This window comes from Ranitomeya variabilis, chromosome 3, assembly GCF_051348905.1.
Source record: "Ranitomeya variabilis isolate aRanVar5 chromosome 3, aRanVar5.hap1, whole genome shotgun sequence".
NCBI lineage: Eukaryota > Metazoa > Chordata > Amphibia > Anura > Dendrobatidae > Ranitomeya > Ranitomeya variabilis.
The window spans coordinates 250,299,221-250,316,450 of record NC_135234.1 but is presented as its reverse complement, the minus strand read 5'-3'; the positions used below and the strand labels follow the sequence as shown (position 1 = coordinate 250,316,450).

The following is a 17,230-nucleotide window of genomic DNA, read 5'->3' as shown; positions in this document are numbered from 1 at the left end:
AGGATAGTCAGAAAGTGTGTGGGTGTCTAGGTGTGTGAGGTTTCTGCGGGGGTGCACATGTTGCTGGACATGGGTGACTGGTGAGGAGGACAGGGATGAGAAAGTGAGCAGATGGTCGGATAGAGGCAGAGGGGAGGTGGTGAAGTTAGATAAAAAGCAGAGACTGGTGAAGACCAGCATATGATAACATAACTTATTGTTGCTGGGTATCTATGCTTTTCTGGATCTGTTTGTTTGAATGCCTGTCAAAGAAAAACAAGATCACATAATGCAGAGCTACCCTGTTTACAGAGTGTGTTCCCACAGATTACTCATTGCTCCATGTGACAGCTCAAAGAACTGTCAGGGACCACAAGAAACCTGAAGCTACAGAACAGACAAAGGAATGTGTGACATGTCCGTCCCCACCATATGCATGTGACCAGCACACAAGTTATATATAGGATGGTCAGAGTGGGGACAGAGAAATCACAAGCTAACCCTGGAGTATAAGACGTGCACAAAAGAGACATTAATAGGTAGGACTTCTGGGACAAAAGCCACGTTCAGGAAAGAAGAACATCTTCACCGTTGTGAAAAAACTTAACCAAAGTGGGAGAAACATTTCAAGGTTGAAGACCTTGGAAAAAAAGATTTGTTAAGGACTATGGATTACAATGCAGACATTATCCGGGACAATAATCCTATGGACAGCTTGGAGAAACAACTAATTTGCCCTATTTGCCTTGAAATGTTCAATAAACCGGTGGTGATCCTGCCATGCCAACACAACCTGTGTCGGAAATGTGCTAATGATGTATTTCAGGTAAGGGATACAAGATCTATTAATATACCAATGCAAAAATTATTTGCAATTCATGCTTGGTGTGTATGTGTGCTATATGGTATCTGATTTATAGACTTGTATCGACCATACAATTTTTTTGCTTTACCTTTATCCATAGAACCTTTGCCAATTGTGTGGATTTTTTTTGTATGCAGATCTACCTATTTCTATCTGTGGAATAGTATCCTAAAAGTGCAAGAATAATTTGTAATGATGTTTCAGTAATGATCATTATTTAATATAGAGATTTTCATTATTGAACACCTTTATTTTTTAGGCTGGAAATCCATACTGGCCCACACGAACTTCTGTGTCTGGTGGGAAATTTCGATGCCCAACATGTCGTCACGAGGTCATTTTAGACCGCCATGGAGTTTATGGGCTTCAAAGGAACCTGCTTGTAGAGAACATAATAGACATCTACAAACAGGACTGCACCAGGTAAGCAGCCCAAGAATAAGATACAAAACATGTCATTTCAGTAGGCCTTTACAATGTTCTAATCGTTATTATTCTATTTCTACATCTGTTTACAATGCATTTGCTTCCTTTTCTTAATGGCTAGTAGACCTGAGAAAAAAAATGAAAATCATCCTATGTGTGAGAAGCATGAAGATGAGAGGATAAACATCTATTGTATAAGCTGCCAAGTGCCAACTTGCTCAATGTGTAAAGTATTTGGAGCTCATAAAGACTGTGAAGTTTCTCCCCTCCAGAACGTGTACCAGACTCAGAAGGTGAGTGGCACACAATGGCCTTGCATGGTGCACAGAGAGCTCGCTCAGCATATCAATACTGCACACAAGTAGTGCCCAGCCAAGTCACCTGTTATATTTAGAAAGCGTTGAGACTGCAGCCAGGTCTCACAGGGGACACAGCTGTGTGGGGGTGTGAAGCTGAACAGGTTGGAAGGGGACATCTGAGATAAAAGCTATTAATGGTTGTTCAGAGTTAATATTTATTTAGTCTTTTGAAGATCTTTTTTATCATCCTTGAAATAATCCAGAAAAAAACAATATATGTTTATTATCTATTTAAATAAATACAAACCGCTTCTATCCTTTTTGGCTTATTTTAAATGTATATTTTGGGGAGTATCCTGTCCTGTTGTACACAGTACATTTTTCAGGCTGGCATGTTCTAGAGCAGGGTCCGCTGAACAAGGCCATTTAAAATTTTGTAGAAAAATATTCAGAATAACGTGTAGTTTATTAGGGGTTTAAAGAGTAAGAAACCTTTTTTTTTATTAAATATTGAACAGTATTTGTAAGTTTCCTTGATAGGGTACTGATCCAGGGAACTAGTCTGATTGCCGTATGTGGAGTCAGGAAGCAATTTTTTTTCCCCAATGTGGAGCTTACTGTTTGCCACATGGTTTTTTTTGCCTTCCTCTGGATCAACATGTTAGGGCACATTAGGTTAGGCTATGGGTTGAACAAGATGGACTTAAAGTCTTCTTTCAACCTTAATAACTATGTTACTATGTTACTCCATTATCATACTATCACCATGCTGAAAGAGATGATTTATCTGCCCAGTTAACATTGTGCAGGGTGCTTTTGCATTGTGTTCAGGCACCCGTTCCTTGGCTCCGTTGAGGCTTGGGTCTGGATCTCCCGCAAAACTAGATTCAGATGCATGCGCCAACGGGGCAGTAGACTGTAATGGTGCCAGCAGAGCGAACATGCTTCAATTTCGGGAGTGTATGTCTACTAGAAGCGGACACTCAGACAGTAGACTGAGAAAATGGTGCACGTCAGAGAGCGTGTTCACTCTGTCAACACCATTGCAGTCAATGGACCCATCGGCGCATACGTCCGAATCCTGTTTTGTAGGTTTGGGCATAAAACCCAACAGGGTGACTGAACGGGTACCTGAACGCAATGTGATAGCACTCCAAGAAGCCTATTTGAACTCGAGGTCTACCAAAGATTTGTATTCCTGTATGAGCTTCTCTGCTCCCCTCCCCCATTCTCAGACACTATTTACAAACACTTTTCATGTCTGAGCATGGGGGAGGGGAATAGAAAAGCTCATACAAGAATACAGATCTTTGCTAGACCTGCCCTTCAAATTGGCTGCTTAGAGAACATGAACTAGGCAGATAAGCCAACACTTTTTAGCATGGTGGTAAAGATAGAAGGAACTAAATTAGGTAATGCAGTATTTTAAAAAGATTCATAAACTTACAGAGGCAGATCAATAATGAAATAAAATGAAAAGTTTAGTTACCTTTTAGATTCCTACTAATTCTGGCTTTAGGTTCCCGTTGAGCGCTCTTACCGTTATTGAGTTAGCATGTCAACCTGACTCCATGACCCATAATCAACAGGGATAAAATAAAATACAAATAACACAGTATCTTTTCCTAAAATACAATATATAAATAAAATCTAAACCTTATCAGAACATATAGGTTTATAGTGGCAGATAGTGATGAGCGAATGTGCTCTGATAAGTTGTTATCCAAGCACGTTCGTGTGCTAACTGAGTGTCTTTGGCGAGCTCGAATAATATGCTCGAGTCCCCGCGATTAATGTCTCGTGACTGTTCGACAGCCACAACACTGACAGAGATTAACTAACAAACAGGTAATGTGTTGTGGCTGTCAGACATGCAACCGCTGGGACTCGAACATATTTTTCGAGCACACCGAAGCATTTATGTTAGCACACGAGAATGCTTGGATAAGACCTTATCCGAGCATGTTCGCTCGTCACTACTGGCAGATAAAATATTTAGCCAACAGTTATCTATCATGTATCTACATTGAGTTACTTTTTGTCTTTGTCTAAGGGGATTACAGGCCCTCATACATTATAGACTAACGTCAGCTGACCTCACTGATTTCGACGGGATTGGCCTACAGTGTAATGTGTTTGGGGTCTCCCAAGCGAAGAATCAATTCAGATTGCCAGTTCTATTGTTCTCAGCTTTAGGGTATGTGCACACGTCAGGATTTCTTGCAGAAATTTTCCTGACAAAATCCGGACATTTCTGCCAGAAATCCGCATGCGTTTTTTTTTTTGCGTTTTTTGTGCGTTTTTTTTGCGGAATGTTTGCGTTTTTTTCCTGACACTGCAATTTAATGGGAAATCCGCAAAAAATCTGCAAAAATAATGAACATGTTGCTTCTTTTTCCAGAATGCGTTTTTTTTTGCGGAAAAAAACGCAACATGTGCCCAAAAAATGCGGAATGCATTCTAAATGATAAAAAAACGCATACATTATGCATCCTATCATTTAGAATGCATTCCGCATTTTTTGGGCACATGTTGCGTTTTTTTCCGCAAAAAAACCCGCATACATTATGCATCCTATGCGGTATTATAGCGTTTTTGTCGGGGAAATCCGAAAAAAAAACCCCACAAAAGTTCCTGAAGAAATCCTGACGTGTGCACATACCCTAAAGCTGCTGCCTGATTAGTCTGGCAGCGATCTCTCATAGAGAGAACAGGAGAGCTCTATTAGGACATGCCTACATGTTGCATTTTTGCCGCAACCAATGTGCTAGCAGGAAAAACACTGCATTCAATTCATTTGCCCTGACCTTTTCAGCACACATTGTATATGTTATGATTCTCTTACAAGCAAGTTAATACATTTCTGACTTTTATTCTTTTCACAGACAGAACTCAATGGCTGTATATCAATGTTGGTAGCTGGTAATGACAGAATTCAGACTATAATTAACCAACTGGAAGAGTCCTCTAAAACAATAAAGGTATAAATAAAAAACATGGGCATGCAATGTACCCCTAGGTTTATCCTGGTCATTCATTTTAAATTATAAAAACCAAGTTCCCGTTAGCAAACGCCTGTAAACAGTCAACAGTCCGTATTTTAAGAGTTGACACAATGGTATATCAGCCACCCATATGCCAAAAGGCACGTTTGCTAATAACATTCTTTGGGCATTTTAGATCTATGCAGTCAGAAACATGTTTGAATTCATTTACCATATGTTGATTTCCCAGCTTTACAGGCAAACTGATTATTAAGTTCTAGTGATAAGCATAAAGAATAGTGATGAGCGAATATACTCGTTGCTCGGGTTGTCCCGAGCACGCTCAGGTGATCTCCGAGTACTTATGACTGCTCGGAGATTTCATTTCAGTTGATTCAGCTGCTTGATTTACAGCTATTAGCCAGCCTGAGTACATGTGGGGGTTGCCTGGTTGCTAGGGAATCCCCACATGTAATCAAGCTGTCTAGTAGTCCAAATCACCTAGCTGCGGCAAGGAAAATTAAATCTCCGAACACTAACAAATACTCGGAGACCACCCTAGCATGATAACCCGAGCAACGAGTATATTAGCTCATCACTAATAAAGAATAAAAATTGGCACATGGTGCTCGGAGCATTGGTCCATTTTTCAGATTGCAAGAACGGGGTAAAAGGAGCTTTCCAGGATGGGCAGAAGAAGCTTAAACTTTTGAGACCTAACCATTTTTCTTTACCTGATACATAGGAAAGCAGTCAAAGGAAGAGGGAATCTGTCAATGAATTATTTGTGGAACTAAACAGAGTGATCGAGCAGAAGAAGACAGATCTTGTGGAGAGGATATCTCATGCTGAGGAAGAAAAGCTAGATTTTGCAAGGTCCCTCATTGTTAAATATCAGGAACAACTTCAGTCCTCATCTGACCTCTTACAAAGTGCACTTCAAGCGGTGGAGCAGACTGGTCATGCCACTTTCCTTCTGGTGAGTCAGTACAGAGAATATGGTCAACAGACTTTATGATGTCCATAATAGAGAGTTTAACTAAGGCTACTTTCACACTAGCGTCGGGCTCGGCCCGTCGCTGTGCGTCGGGCCGACGTTCCCGACGCTAGCGTTGTCTCCGCCGCACAACGGGGGCAGCGGATGCATTTTTCCAGCGCATCCGCTGCCCCATTGTGAGGTGCGGGAAGTGCGGGGAGGTGGGGGCGGAGTTCCGGCCGCGCATGCGCGGTCGGAAAAAGCGGACCGTCGTGAGCAAAAAACGTTACATGTAGCGTTTTTTGCTCCCGACGGTCCGCCACTGCACGACGCATCCGTCGCACGACGGGTGCGATGTGTGGCAATCCGTCACAATGCGTCGCTTCATGTTAATCAATGGTGAAAAAACGCATCCTGCAAACACTTTTGCAGGATGCGTTTTTTCGGCAAAACGACGCATTGTGACGGAATGCAGTTAACGCTAGTGTGAAAGTAGCCTAAGGCTGTGTGCACACAGTGCATTTTTGTTGCAGAACATACACAGCGTTTACAGAACCAGCAAAGTGAATGAGATTTCTGACCGCTCATGCACATGCTGCTTATTTGTGTGTATTTGTAGCAGATTCACATCTGCAGCATGTCGATTCTTGCAGCATTTTTGCAGCCTATTTCACCCATGCTAATGAGTGGAGAAAAATATGCAACAAAAGCGCATGAGAAAAATATGGCTAAAATGCTTGTATAATGCAATGTTTTTCCTTTCAATATATCAGAATTTGTAGAATTTCCTGCTTCAATTTCTGAATGTGTGCACGGACCCTAACACTACAGTCAGTAAAACAAGTTTACAGTCATATACTGCAGGTCAATTGTTTTAGCTGGTAGTGTGAAAGTGCCGTCATTTTTTTTTAATGCCAATGTTTCTTTTTTGTAGAAATCCAAGCAGCTTATGAAAAGGTGAGTGTGAATTTCATACTCAGTAGTCATATGACCATACAGATGTTTGAATCAATTGATAAAGGCATAATAATGAAAAATTTAAAATTGTATCAACCCCTTCACTACTGTTGATGTATATATACGTCAGAGGTAGCGTCCTTGCCTTTGATCAGGGCTCACATACGCTGCCTGCATCTTTCCACACACTTGATGGCTGATTTGATCAGGCATCAAGTGCCTCTATCAGCTGCGTGTAGAACGGTGTTCCACCTGCTGCTGTTAACCAGTTAAATCCCATTGTCAACACTGACATCCCACCAATCGGCGCCCCTCTCATTTGATCCTTGAGTGCCGACAGCCAGGGGTCTGCTGATGACCACTATTCCTGTTATTACAATCCTCCTGTGAATGCTGGCCCATGGCTGGTGTTCATAGAAGATTGTGATTTCTGATATCCATAGCAGTGCTGTAATACCAGCAAACTAGTTATTTTTTCAGTAGGGCAGTCCGAGAGACACTGCTGTCTTATTTTTTTTTACAATTTACAGTCAGTACTCAGTAGTAGTGAATCTGGATGGTTCCATTAGTCACTTACTACCTAACAGCTGAGGTTGAACTCCACTTACTTTGTGTCATATGAAGCGTGTCGTGAGACACAGCATGGAGTCTTCACAGGTGGCCAGCCTTCACTAGTTTCCTTTGAATTGGCTTGGCTGTGTGCCGCATACAGGTGGCAGTCCTCAAGTCCAAGCTACAGTGACCAGAATTAATAGAAAACAGAGCTCCAGAATCATGCCAAATAATGGTGCAGACTTTGTATAGACTCTGACAAAGACTAGATACCGGTATCTATGTTGAAAATGAAATGAGGCCTTATATATGTATGATCAAAATAGAAGAATTTAAAGGTGCACACATGGAATAAAATTAAGCATCACAATCAGAAATGCAGAAATACTATTGTTGTGGTAGGAATACAGAGAGGGGCAACACATAAAGTGCATCTGTCATTTTCATTTTTATTACATAAATCAATAGTACATATGAAAATAAGTAACTATGTAATAGATCTTATCAGAGAAATCTGCTTCTCTCTCCTCCTGGACTGACCTTTCATTTTTAAAAATTCTCAATTCACGGGTAATATCTATATTCTGTGAAGACATACTATTAGATTATGGCGATAGAAGATGCCAGTTGGTGATCATAAAGATCTGATGAGAGGATGGAGGAGCTAGAGACAAAGCTCCTTTCTCCTCTTCTCCCTCCTATCTACATAAGAGTCTTATCAGCAGCAACTGTCATCATTGTCAGTACTGGCAAAGTCTGTCTTCACTGAATACAGATTTTACCTCTGAACTGAGATTTATTATAATGACTGATCAGTCCAGGAGGAGAAAGAAGTAGATTTGGCTGATAAAATATATTACATAGTTTCTTATTTAATGCGTGCCATTAATTTATGAAATAAAAAATAAAACAACGGTTACACTTTAAATGGGTTCACAGGAAAGTGAAAAAATGAGCACTACTCAACTAACCGATCCCTCATCACTTCTGGTCTGTTGCTGCCCTATCCCACATCGGCCTTTACAATGTGGAGCAGAGATGACATCTCATCACAGGGATAAGTGACGGCTATAGCCAATAACTCTCCAGACAACCTCTTTAGGTTATATCAGATATTGCACATTGAGTGCCATTTATCATAAATATAATTTAAGCCAAATTACACAACACATACACTAAATTGATTTGTGACAAAGGACAAGGATTATTCTGATCGTTCATTTTTCTTCTTGCAGAATCACGGAGGCCTCTAAAGGTTCCCTGCTTGAGAAGACAGAATCTGATTTTGAGAATATGGACCAATTTACTTTGGACATCGAGCATATTACTGAATGTTTAAGAAGCCTTGATTTTAGTACATGTAAGTTTAACAAAAGAAGAATTTGGAGGTGTTGGAAATACTATGATTTGGTTCTATTTGGCTTATTAATACATCTAATGCAGGTTGCGAATACGAGGAGGAAGAGGAGGATGTAGAGGAATATGAAGAGCCAGAAGAAGAAAGACTTGAAGGTAAGAAAATGCACCACTTAGGTATATTTGCAGGATAAAATGCCACAATTGCGCTATGGGTTCTACTTGGTTATAACCATATGTTTAATCATACTATGATTATGATCACTACTTGGTTATGTATAGAGCCGTAGCCGTGTGTGAGATGCTCGTCTCCTTGCCCCAACATGTTACATGAAAGTGGAAGCCCTGTCTGTATGCATGGACTTGTGCTGTAAGGGCAACATGCCTGTGCAGGCCGCATGTAACCATTGTTGCAGGTTTGCCAGGACCAGATGTTTCACAGGTCAATGAGGGTGATCACGATTGAAAAAAAACTTTTTACTGAATGGCAGCTTCATAAGGATTATAGGTACACAGTCTTCTGAACATGTCCTGTACAACTGGATGCATTTTCCACACAGTTTCCTTCCTTAGTTTACTCCAGGGTTCTCTATGTCCACTGTTTCTCACTATTTCACCACAACCCAGCTTTAGCACAAAAGTCCTGATTAACAAGTGCTATCTACTTGTTCTGCGGTTCCATGTCTTCTTTTCCATTCGGCTTGCCAGTATAGCCAGTAAAGCTGAAACGCTGGAACTCCCTCCTGGGACATTATGTTTGTCCCATGTACTCAGTCCTGTCTAACTCCATTACCTTCCAGCGTTATAAGCTTGTGGTCTTGTGGCTAGGCATCTTCTCCTTTTACCTGCTTCTGGAAGGTCACTCTATCTCTTAGTCACTTATCAGGATCTCGCTATGCCTTTTCTTCAGTCTCCTCTCATTTAGAGTCACCCTAGAATGCGGCACTTCTCACCTGGACCTTTTGGTCCACTCACTATACACACCAGGCTCTATCAGTCAAGCATGGGCGGCCCGTGTGCAGCGCAATGAAATTATCCCTGGGGGAAGCGCTTTCCCCAGGGATTATTTCATTGCTTTGTACACAGACCGTCCATACTTGACTGCAATCTGCATTCCTCTTAGAGATTTTCCCAATACTCTATACCGTGTATGGGCCATCCACATCTCAATATTAGTGATGAGCGAGTATACTCGGTACTCGAGATTTCTCGAGCATGCTCGGGTGTCCTCTGAGTATTTGTAAGTACTCGGAGATTTTGTTTTCTGCACCGCAGCTGAATGATTTACATCTGTTAGCCAGCATAAGTACATGTGGGGGTTGCCTGGTTGCTAGGGATACTCAATATATCTCATCTGAGGAGAGTCTGATTGTAAGACCGAAATGTCACACAAGATTTAGGAATTGTATAAACTTGAATAAACTGATTCGAAAAATGTAAGAGTGCCAGGAGTGGTATCCTTTTCTGGGCACCTTTTATGAACAGAGTGATGTGTATCTCATCTTTATCATATATATGGAGCATCATATGGGGCCCATCATATACTGAAGCATGATATGGGACCATCATATACTGGAGCATTATATGGGGCCCATCACATACAGGAGCATCATATGGGGCCCATTATATATGGAGCAATATATGGGGCCCATCATACACTGGAGCATTATATGGGGCCCATCATATACTGGAGCATTATATGGGGCCCATCATACACTGGAGCATCATATGGGGTCCATCATATACTAGGGCATCATATGGGGCCCATCATATACTGGAGCATCATATGGGACCCATCATACACTAGAGCATTATATGGGGCCCATCATATACTGAAGCATCATTTAAGGCCTATCATATACTCGAGCAACATATGGGGCCCATTCTGTATGGAGTATTATATGGGGCCCATTATACACAGGAGCATTATATGGGCCCATTCTGTATGGAGTATTATATGGGGCCCATCATATACAGGAATATTATATGAAGGCCATCATATACTGGAGCAATATATGGGGCCCATTCTGTATGGAGTATTATATGGGGCCCATCGTACACTGGAGCATTATATGGGCCCTATCGTATACTGTATGGAGCATTATATGGGGCTCATTATGTATAGACCAAAATATGGGGCTAATTATGTATGGAGCAATATATGGGGCCCATCACATACTGTATGGTGCATTATATGGGCCCATTATGTATGGAGAATCATATGGGTCTTATTATTTTTGGAGCCATATATGGGGTCCATTATTCTGTATGGAGTATTATATGGGGTCCATTATACTGTATGGAGCATTATATGGGCTCATTATACTGTATGGAGCAATATATGTGGCTCATTATACTGTATGAACCAATATATGGGGCTCATCATTCTGTGTGGAGCACTATGTGGTGTCCATAAAACTGTATGGAGCACTATATGGGGATCAATCTGTATGGAGCAATATATGGGGCTCATTATACTGTATGGAGCAATATATGGGGATCATTCTGTATAGAGCATTATCTTGGGCACATTATTCTGTATGGAGCACTATGTGGTGCCCATAATACTGTATGGAGAACTATACTGTCTGGTTTCTGAGCTATTGATATTACTCATGTAATATAAGAAGTGAAATATTTGGCATTACACTATACCTATATTTCTCTGCCGTATTTGTGCACCATGAATTGTGTTAAAGGGGCCCACTGAAACTCTTTCGCTCGGGGCCCACAAAAACCTGTAGCTGGCCCTGCACCACATAACAGTAAACTTATTTATTCAGAGGAAAACATAGGCAGCATGCCCATATCCTTACAGTTATGATCACATCTTTATAGTAAACCTACATAAAGTTTTCAGACTGAATTTATCAAGAATAATTGACATTTGTACTATTCCTGTCTATTTGCAGGGCAGCAATAACTTGAAAGCATGCGAAAAAAAAATCATCAGACTGAGAAAGAAAAAAGCATGGGCAATCCTCAGGATGAAAGCAGGTCATCACATGAGTCAGGAGGATGGAGATCCTGCGGGCAAAATAACTCAGGACTACTGCTAGGAATCAGAGGACCTTTCTTGTTGGTCATCTGATCAGGGTGTATATAATTGTTCGGCTGTCATTTTTAAGTATGTTGGGTGCCTTGACTCTGCATGTGGGTTGATCTGCACACGGTCAGGAATCCTGCTGTGGGATTTGGGTCGCACAAACAATTCTTCCAGGCATGTTCTAAATGTAATGACTTAAACTTGAATAAATGTTTTCTCTTGTTGTGATACATTCCTGAGAAGGAGTGTGTGTCGCCATGCTATATGACTGCGAACCTCGACAATAACAATGTTTCTCTAGAAGATAGAAAAGATTTAGCAAAAATGTAAATCTAGTTACCGTAGTTTCCTTCAGACTCTTTACTTATTGAAGGTTGCAGTTTGTAATGCATCATGAACATTGATGAGCCTGAGCAATGACATATGTTCTCTAGTTACTACATAGTGTGATGTAAGGGTGGGACTTCTATTACTATACAAAAGTTTTGGGCAGGAGTGGAATAAATGCTGCATAGCAAGAAGGCGTTCAAAAATAGAAGTGTTACATTTATAAAAAAAAATAAATAAATAAAAGGGAGTGAAAAAAAAGAAATAAAAAATTTGGTGTGACCGCCCTTTGCCTTCAAGATATGAGATGTAACTGGTGCAGCCTGACATAGTAACAGTATCAGCTAAATCACAAAAAATTTACACCTTATTGACATATGACGCAATAGTACGCCATGTGCCAGCTTCCTGACTTTTACGTGGGTTTGCACGCTGACCCCTCATCTTTCCCTGCACATAACAGCCGATTTGATCAGTCATCAACTCCCTCTAACAGCCGCTGTTGATCTCTAAAATCCCACGGGCAATCTCTGACAGCAGCCTTTAACACATGCTAGCAGGGGGCGCGTCATTCCACCTGCCCATTGGTGCGCCCATGACATGATTGTGGGGTTCCAATGAGTTGTCATAACAGCTGAGGGTCTGCTGTAGACACCTGTGCCTGTCGTTACAATCCTCTTGTGAACCCCAGCATTTAGCGGGCATTCATAGGAGACCGTGATTTTAGCTATAAATTGCAATGCTGATGCACTGTTATGTATAGCACAAGAGATCAGTCGATTGCAGCTTTGTTAGAGGACTAACACTTAAAGCAAAAAGTAAAAATCTTAAAATATAGGAAAAAATAAATAAAAAAAACACAAAAGTTCATATCACCCTTCTTCTACCCACACAAAAAAATAAAAATTATATATACACTGCTCAAAAAAATAACAGGAACACTAAAATCCCACATCCTAGGTATCACGGAATAAAATAGTCCAGTTGTAAATCTATATTCATTACATAGTGGAATGTGTTGAGAACAATAAAACATAAAAATGATCAACGTGCATCACAACTAATATCCCACGGAGGTCTGGAGTTGGAATGATGCTCAAAATCAAAGTGGAAAATGAAGTTACAGGCTGATCAAACTTCAGTGGAAATGCCTAAGACAAGGAAATGATGCTCAGTAGTGTGTGTGGCCTCCACGTGCCTGTATCACCTCCCTACAACGCCTGGGCATGCTCCTGACGAGGCGGTGGATGGTCTCGTGGGGGATCTCCTCCCACACCTGGACTAAAGCATCCACCAACTCCTGGACAGTCTGCAGTGCAACATGATGTTGGTGGATGGTTCGAGACATGATGTCCCAGATGTGTTCAATTGGATTCAGGTCTGGGGAACAGGCGGGTCAGTCCATAGCTTTAATGCCTTCTTCTTGCAGGAACTGCTGACACATTCCAGCCACATGAGGTCTGGCATTATCCTGCATTAGGACGAACCCAGGGCCAACCGCACCAGCATATGGTCTCACAAGGGGTCTGAGGATCTCATCTCGGTACCTAATGGTACCTAATGGCAGTCAGGCTACCTCTGGCGAGCACATGGAGGGCTGTGCGGCCCCACAAAGAAATGCCACCCCACACCATTACTGACCCACTGCCAAACCGGTAATGCTGAAGGATGATGCAGGCAGCAGATCGCTCTCCACGGCATCTCCAGACTCTGCAACGTCTGTCACATGTGCTCATTGTGAACCTGCTTTCATCTGTGAAGAGCACAGGGCACCAGTGACGAATTTGCCAATCCTGGTGTTCTGTGGCAAATGCCAAGCGTCTTGCACGGTGTTGGGCTGTGAGCACAACCCCCATCTGTGGACGTCAGGCACTCAGACCATCCTCATGGAGTCAGTTTCTAACCATTTGTGCAGACACATTCTAATTTGTGGCCTGCTGGAGGTCATTTTACAGGGCTCTGGCAATGCTCCTTCTGTTCCTCCTTGCACAAAGGCTGAGGTAGCGGTCCTGCTGCTGGGTTGTTGCCCTCATTCGGCCCCCTCCACGTCTCCTGGTGTACTGGCATATCTCCTGGTAGCGCCTCTGGATACTATGCTGACAGACACAGCAAACCTTCTTGCCACAGCTCGCAATGATGTGTTATCCTGGATGAGCTGCACTACCTGAGCCACTTGTGTGGGTTGTAGAATCTGTCTCATGCTACCACAAGTGTGAAAGCACAACCAACATTCAAAAGTGACCAAAACATCAGCCAGAAAGCACTCCTTTATTGAGTGTGTCTTGATAAGTGCCAATAATTTCCATCTGTTGTCTATTCCATTTGCACAACAGCATGTGAAATTGATTGTCAAACAGTGTTGTTTCCTAAGTGGACGGTTTGATTTCACAGAAATTTGATTTACTTGGAGTTATATTCTGTTGTTTAAGTGTTCTGTTATGATCCGGTGGCCTTGGAGCCGCATGAGACCTTCTCTGGAGAAGGTGGTACCTGTACAGACCACAACCCTAAACTGACACCGCAACTAGAAGTAGCCGTGGGGTGTACCTAACACATCCTAGACACCTCGACACAGCCGGAGGACTAAATAACCCTATAGATGGAAATGGGAATTCTATCTTGCCTCAGAGCAGAAACCCCAAAGGATAGGCAGCCCCCCACAAATATTGATGGTGAATATAAGAGTAAAGACACACACAAGCTGAAAACAGGAATTAGCAAAAGAGGCACTTCTAGCTAAATAGTAAAGGATAGGACAGAGTACTAAGCGGTCAGTATTAAAACTCTGAAAATATCCACAGCAGAAAATACAAATATTTCACATCTAACTAAAGACATAGAATGTATATCTGCATCTCCAGAGAATCCAGGGCAATCAGGACGAGCCAGATGAAAGGCACGGACCAAATCAGCAGCATGGACATCAGAGGCAAAAACCAAGAATTATCCTCCTGGCCATAACCCTTCCATTTGACAAGACACTGAAGCTTCCGCCTCGAAAAACGAGAATCCAAAATCTTCTCAACCACATACTCCAACTCCCCATCAACCAACACAGGGGCAGGAGGATCAACAGAGGGAACAACGGGCACCACATATTTCCGCAATAAAGATCTATGGAAAACATTATGGATGGCAAAAGAGGCCGGAAGGGCCAAACGAAAAGACACCGGATTGATAATCTCAGAAATCCTATAAGGACCAATAAACCGAGGCTTAAACTTAGGGGAAGAGACCTTCATAGGAACATGACGGGAAGACAACCAGACCAAATCCCCAACCCGAAGCCGGGAACCAACACGCCGACGACGGTTAGCAAAACGCTGAGCCTCCTCCTGAGACAACACCAAATTGTCCACCACATGAGCCCATATCTGCTGCAACCTGTCAACCACAGAATCCACACTAGGACAATCAGAAGGCTCAACCTGCCCTGAAAAAAAACGAGGATGAAAACCAAAATTACAAAAGAAGGGGCGAAACCAAGGTAGCCGAACTAGCCCGATAATTAAGGGCAAACTCGGCCAATGGCAAGAAAGCCACCCAATCATCCTGATCAGCAGACACAAAGCATCTCAAATAAGTTTCCAAAGCCTGATTAGTTCGCTCGGTCTGGCCATTTGTCTGAGGATGAAATGCGGAGGAAAAAGACAAATCAATGCCCAGCCTAGCACAAAAGGCTCGCCAAAATCTAGAAACAAACTGTGAGCCTCTGTCAGACACAATATTCTCCGGAAACGAACCATGCAAACGAACCACATGCTGAAAAAACAACGGAACCAAATCAGAAGAGGAAGGCAATTTAGGCAAAGGCACCAAATGGACCATCTTAGAGAACCGGTCACAAACCACCCAGATAACAGACATTCTCTGGGAAACCGGAAGATCTGAAATAAAATCCATAGAAATATGCGTCCAGGGCCTCTCAGGGACCGGCAAAGGCAAAAGCAACCCACTAGCACGGGAACAACAAGGCTTAGCCCGCGCACAAGTCCCACAGGACTGCACAAAAGAACGCACATCCCGCGACAAAGAAGGCCACCAAAAGGACCTACCAACCAAATCTCTGGTACCAAAAATACCAGGATGGCCAGCCAACACAGAACAATGAACCTCAGAAATCACTCTACTAGTCCATCTATCAGGAACAAACAGTTTCCCCACTGGACAGCGGTCAGGTTTGTCAGACTGGAATTCCTGAAGAGCCCGTCGTAAATCAGGGGAAATGGCAGAAAGGACCACCCCCTCTTTCAGAATGCCGACCGGTTCAAGGACCTCAGGAGAATCAGGCAAAAAACTCCTAGAGAGGGCATCAGCCTTAATATTCTTAGAACCCGGAAGATACGAGACCACGAAATCAAAACGGGAAAAGAAAAGGGACCATCGAGCCTGTCTAGGATTCAGCCGCTTGGCAGACTCGAGGTAAATCAGATTTTTATGATCGGTCAAGACCACAATACGGTGCTTAGCTCCCTCAAGCCAATGTCGCCACTCCTCAAACGCCCACTTCATAGCCAACAACTCCTGATTGCCGACATCATAATTGCGTTCAGCAGGCGAAAACTTACAGGAAAAGAAGGCACACAGTTTCATCAAGGAACCATCAGAATTCCTCTGAGACAAAACGGCCCCTGCCCCAATCTCAGAAGCGTCAACCTCAACCTGAAACGGAAGAGAAACGTCCGGTTGATGCAACACCGGGGCTGAAGTAAATCGGCGTTTAAGCTCCTGAAAGGCAGAGACAGCCGCAGAGGACCAATTCGTCACATCAGCGCCCTTCTTCGTCAAATCGGTCAAAGGTTTAACCACACTGGAGAAGTTAGCAATGAAACGGCGATAAAAATGAGCAAAGCCCAAACATTTCTGAAGGCTCTTCACGGATGTGGGCTGAATCCAATCATGAATGGCCTGAACCTTAACCGGATCCATCTCAATAGATGAGGGAGAAAAAATGAAGCCCAAAAAAGAAACCTTCTGCACTCCAAAGAGACACTTAGACCCCTTCACAAACAAAGCATTATCACGAAGGATCTGAAATACCATCCTGACCAGCTCCACATGAGACTCCCAATCATCGGAAAAAATCAAAATGTCATCCAAATATACAATCATGAATTTATCAAGATAAGTCCGGAAGATGTCGTGCATGAAGGACTGAAAAACAGATGGAGCATTAGAGAGCCCGAATGGCATCACAAGGTATTCAAAATGGCCTTCGGGCGTATTAAACGCAGTTTTCCATTCATCCCCCTGCTTAATACGAACAAGATTATATGCCCCCCGAAGGTCAATCTTAGTAAACCAACTAGCACCCTTAATCCTGGCAAACAAATCGGAAAGCAAAGGTAAAGGGTATTGAAACTTGACCGTGATCTTATTCAAGAGGCGATAATCAATACAGGGTCTCAAGGAGCCATCCTTCTTAGCAACAAAAAAAAATCCCGCTCCCAACGGTGAAGAAGA

General features: G+C 42.5%; 1 protein-coding gene across 2 annotated transcripts; it reads left to right on the top strand.

Annotated features, from left to right (window-relative positions):
* Positions 1–464: 464 nt before the first annotated feature.
* Positions 465–11,679, top strand: TRIM63 (tripartite motif containing 63). 2 transcript variants are annotated; one of them, XM_077295363.1, is made up of 9 exons: positions 465–805; positions 1,104–1,267; positions 1,392–1,563; positions 4,455–4,550; positions 5,299–5,532; positions 6,464–6,486; positions 8,274–8,398; positions 8,482–8,550; positions 11,307–11,679. In XM_077295363.1, the coding sequence occupies exons 1-9, from the start codon at positions 647–649 to the stop codon at positions 11,315–11,317; spliced, it is 1,053 nt and encodes a 350-aa protein (XP_077151478.1). In that variant the 5' UTR covers positions 465–646; the 3' UTR covers positions 11,318–11,679. The 2 variants fall into 2 exon arrangements, with proteins under 2 accessions (XP_077151478.1, XP_077151479.1); XM_077295364.1 differs by having other exon boundaries at positions 500–805; positions 1,395–1,563; positions 11,307–11,448.
* The last annotated feature ends 5,551 nt before the right edge of the window (positions 11,680–17,230 follow it).

Coding starts and splice junctions, on each gene's coding strand:
- TRIM63 (XM_077295363.1), top strand. CDS start 647: ATGGATTACAATGCAGACATTATCCGGGACAATAATCCTATGGACAGC. Junction 4,551..5,298: donor AGTCCTCTAAAACAATAAAG/GTATAAATAAAA, acceptor CCTGATACATAG/GAAAGCAGTCAAAGGAAGAG. Junction 5,533..6,463: donor GTCATGCCACTTTCCTTCTG/GTGAGTCAGTAC, acceptor TCTTTTTTGTAG/AAATCCAAGCAGCTTATGAA.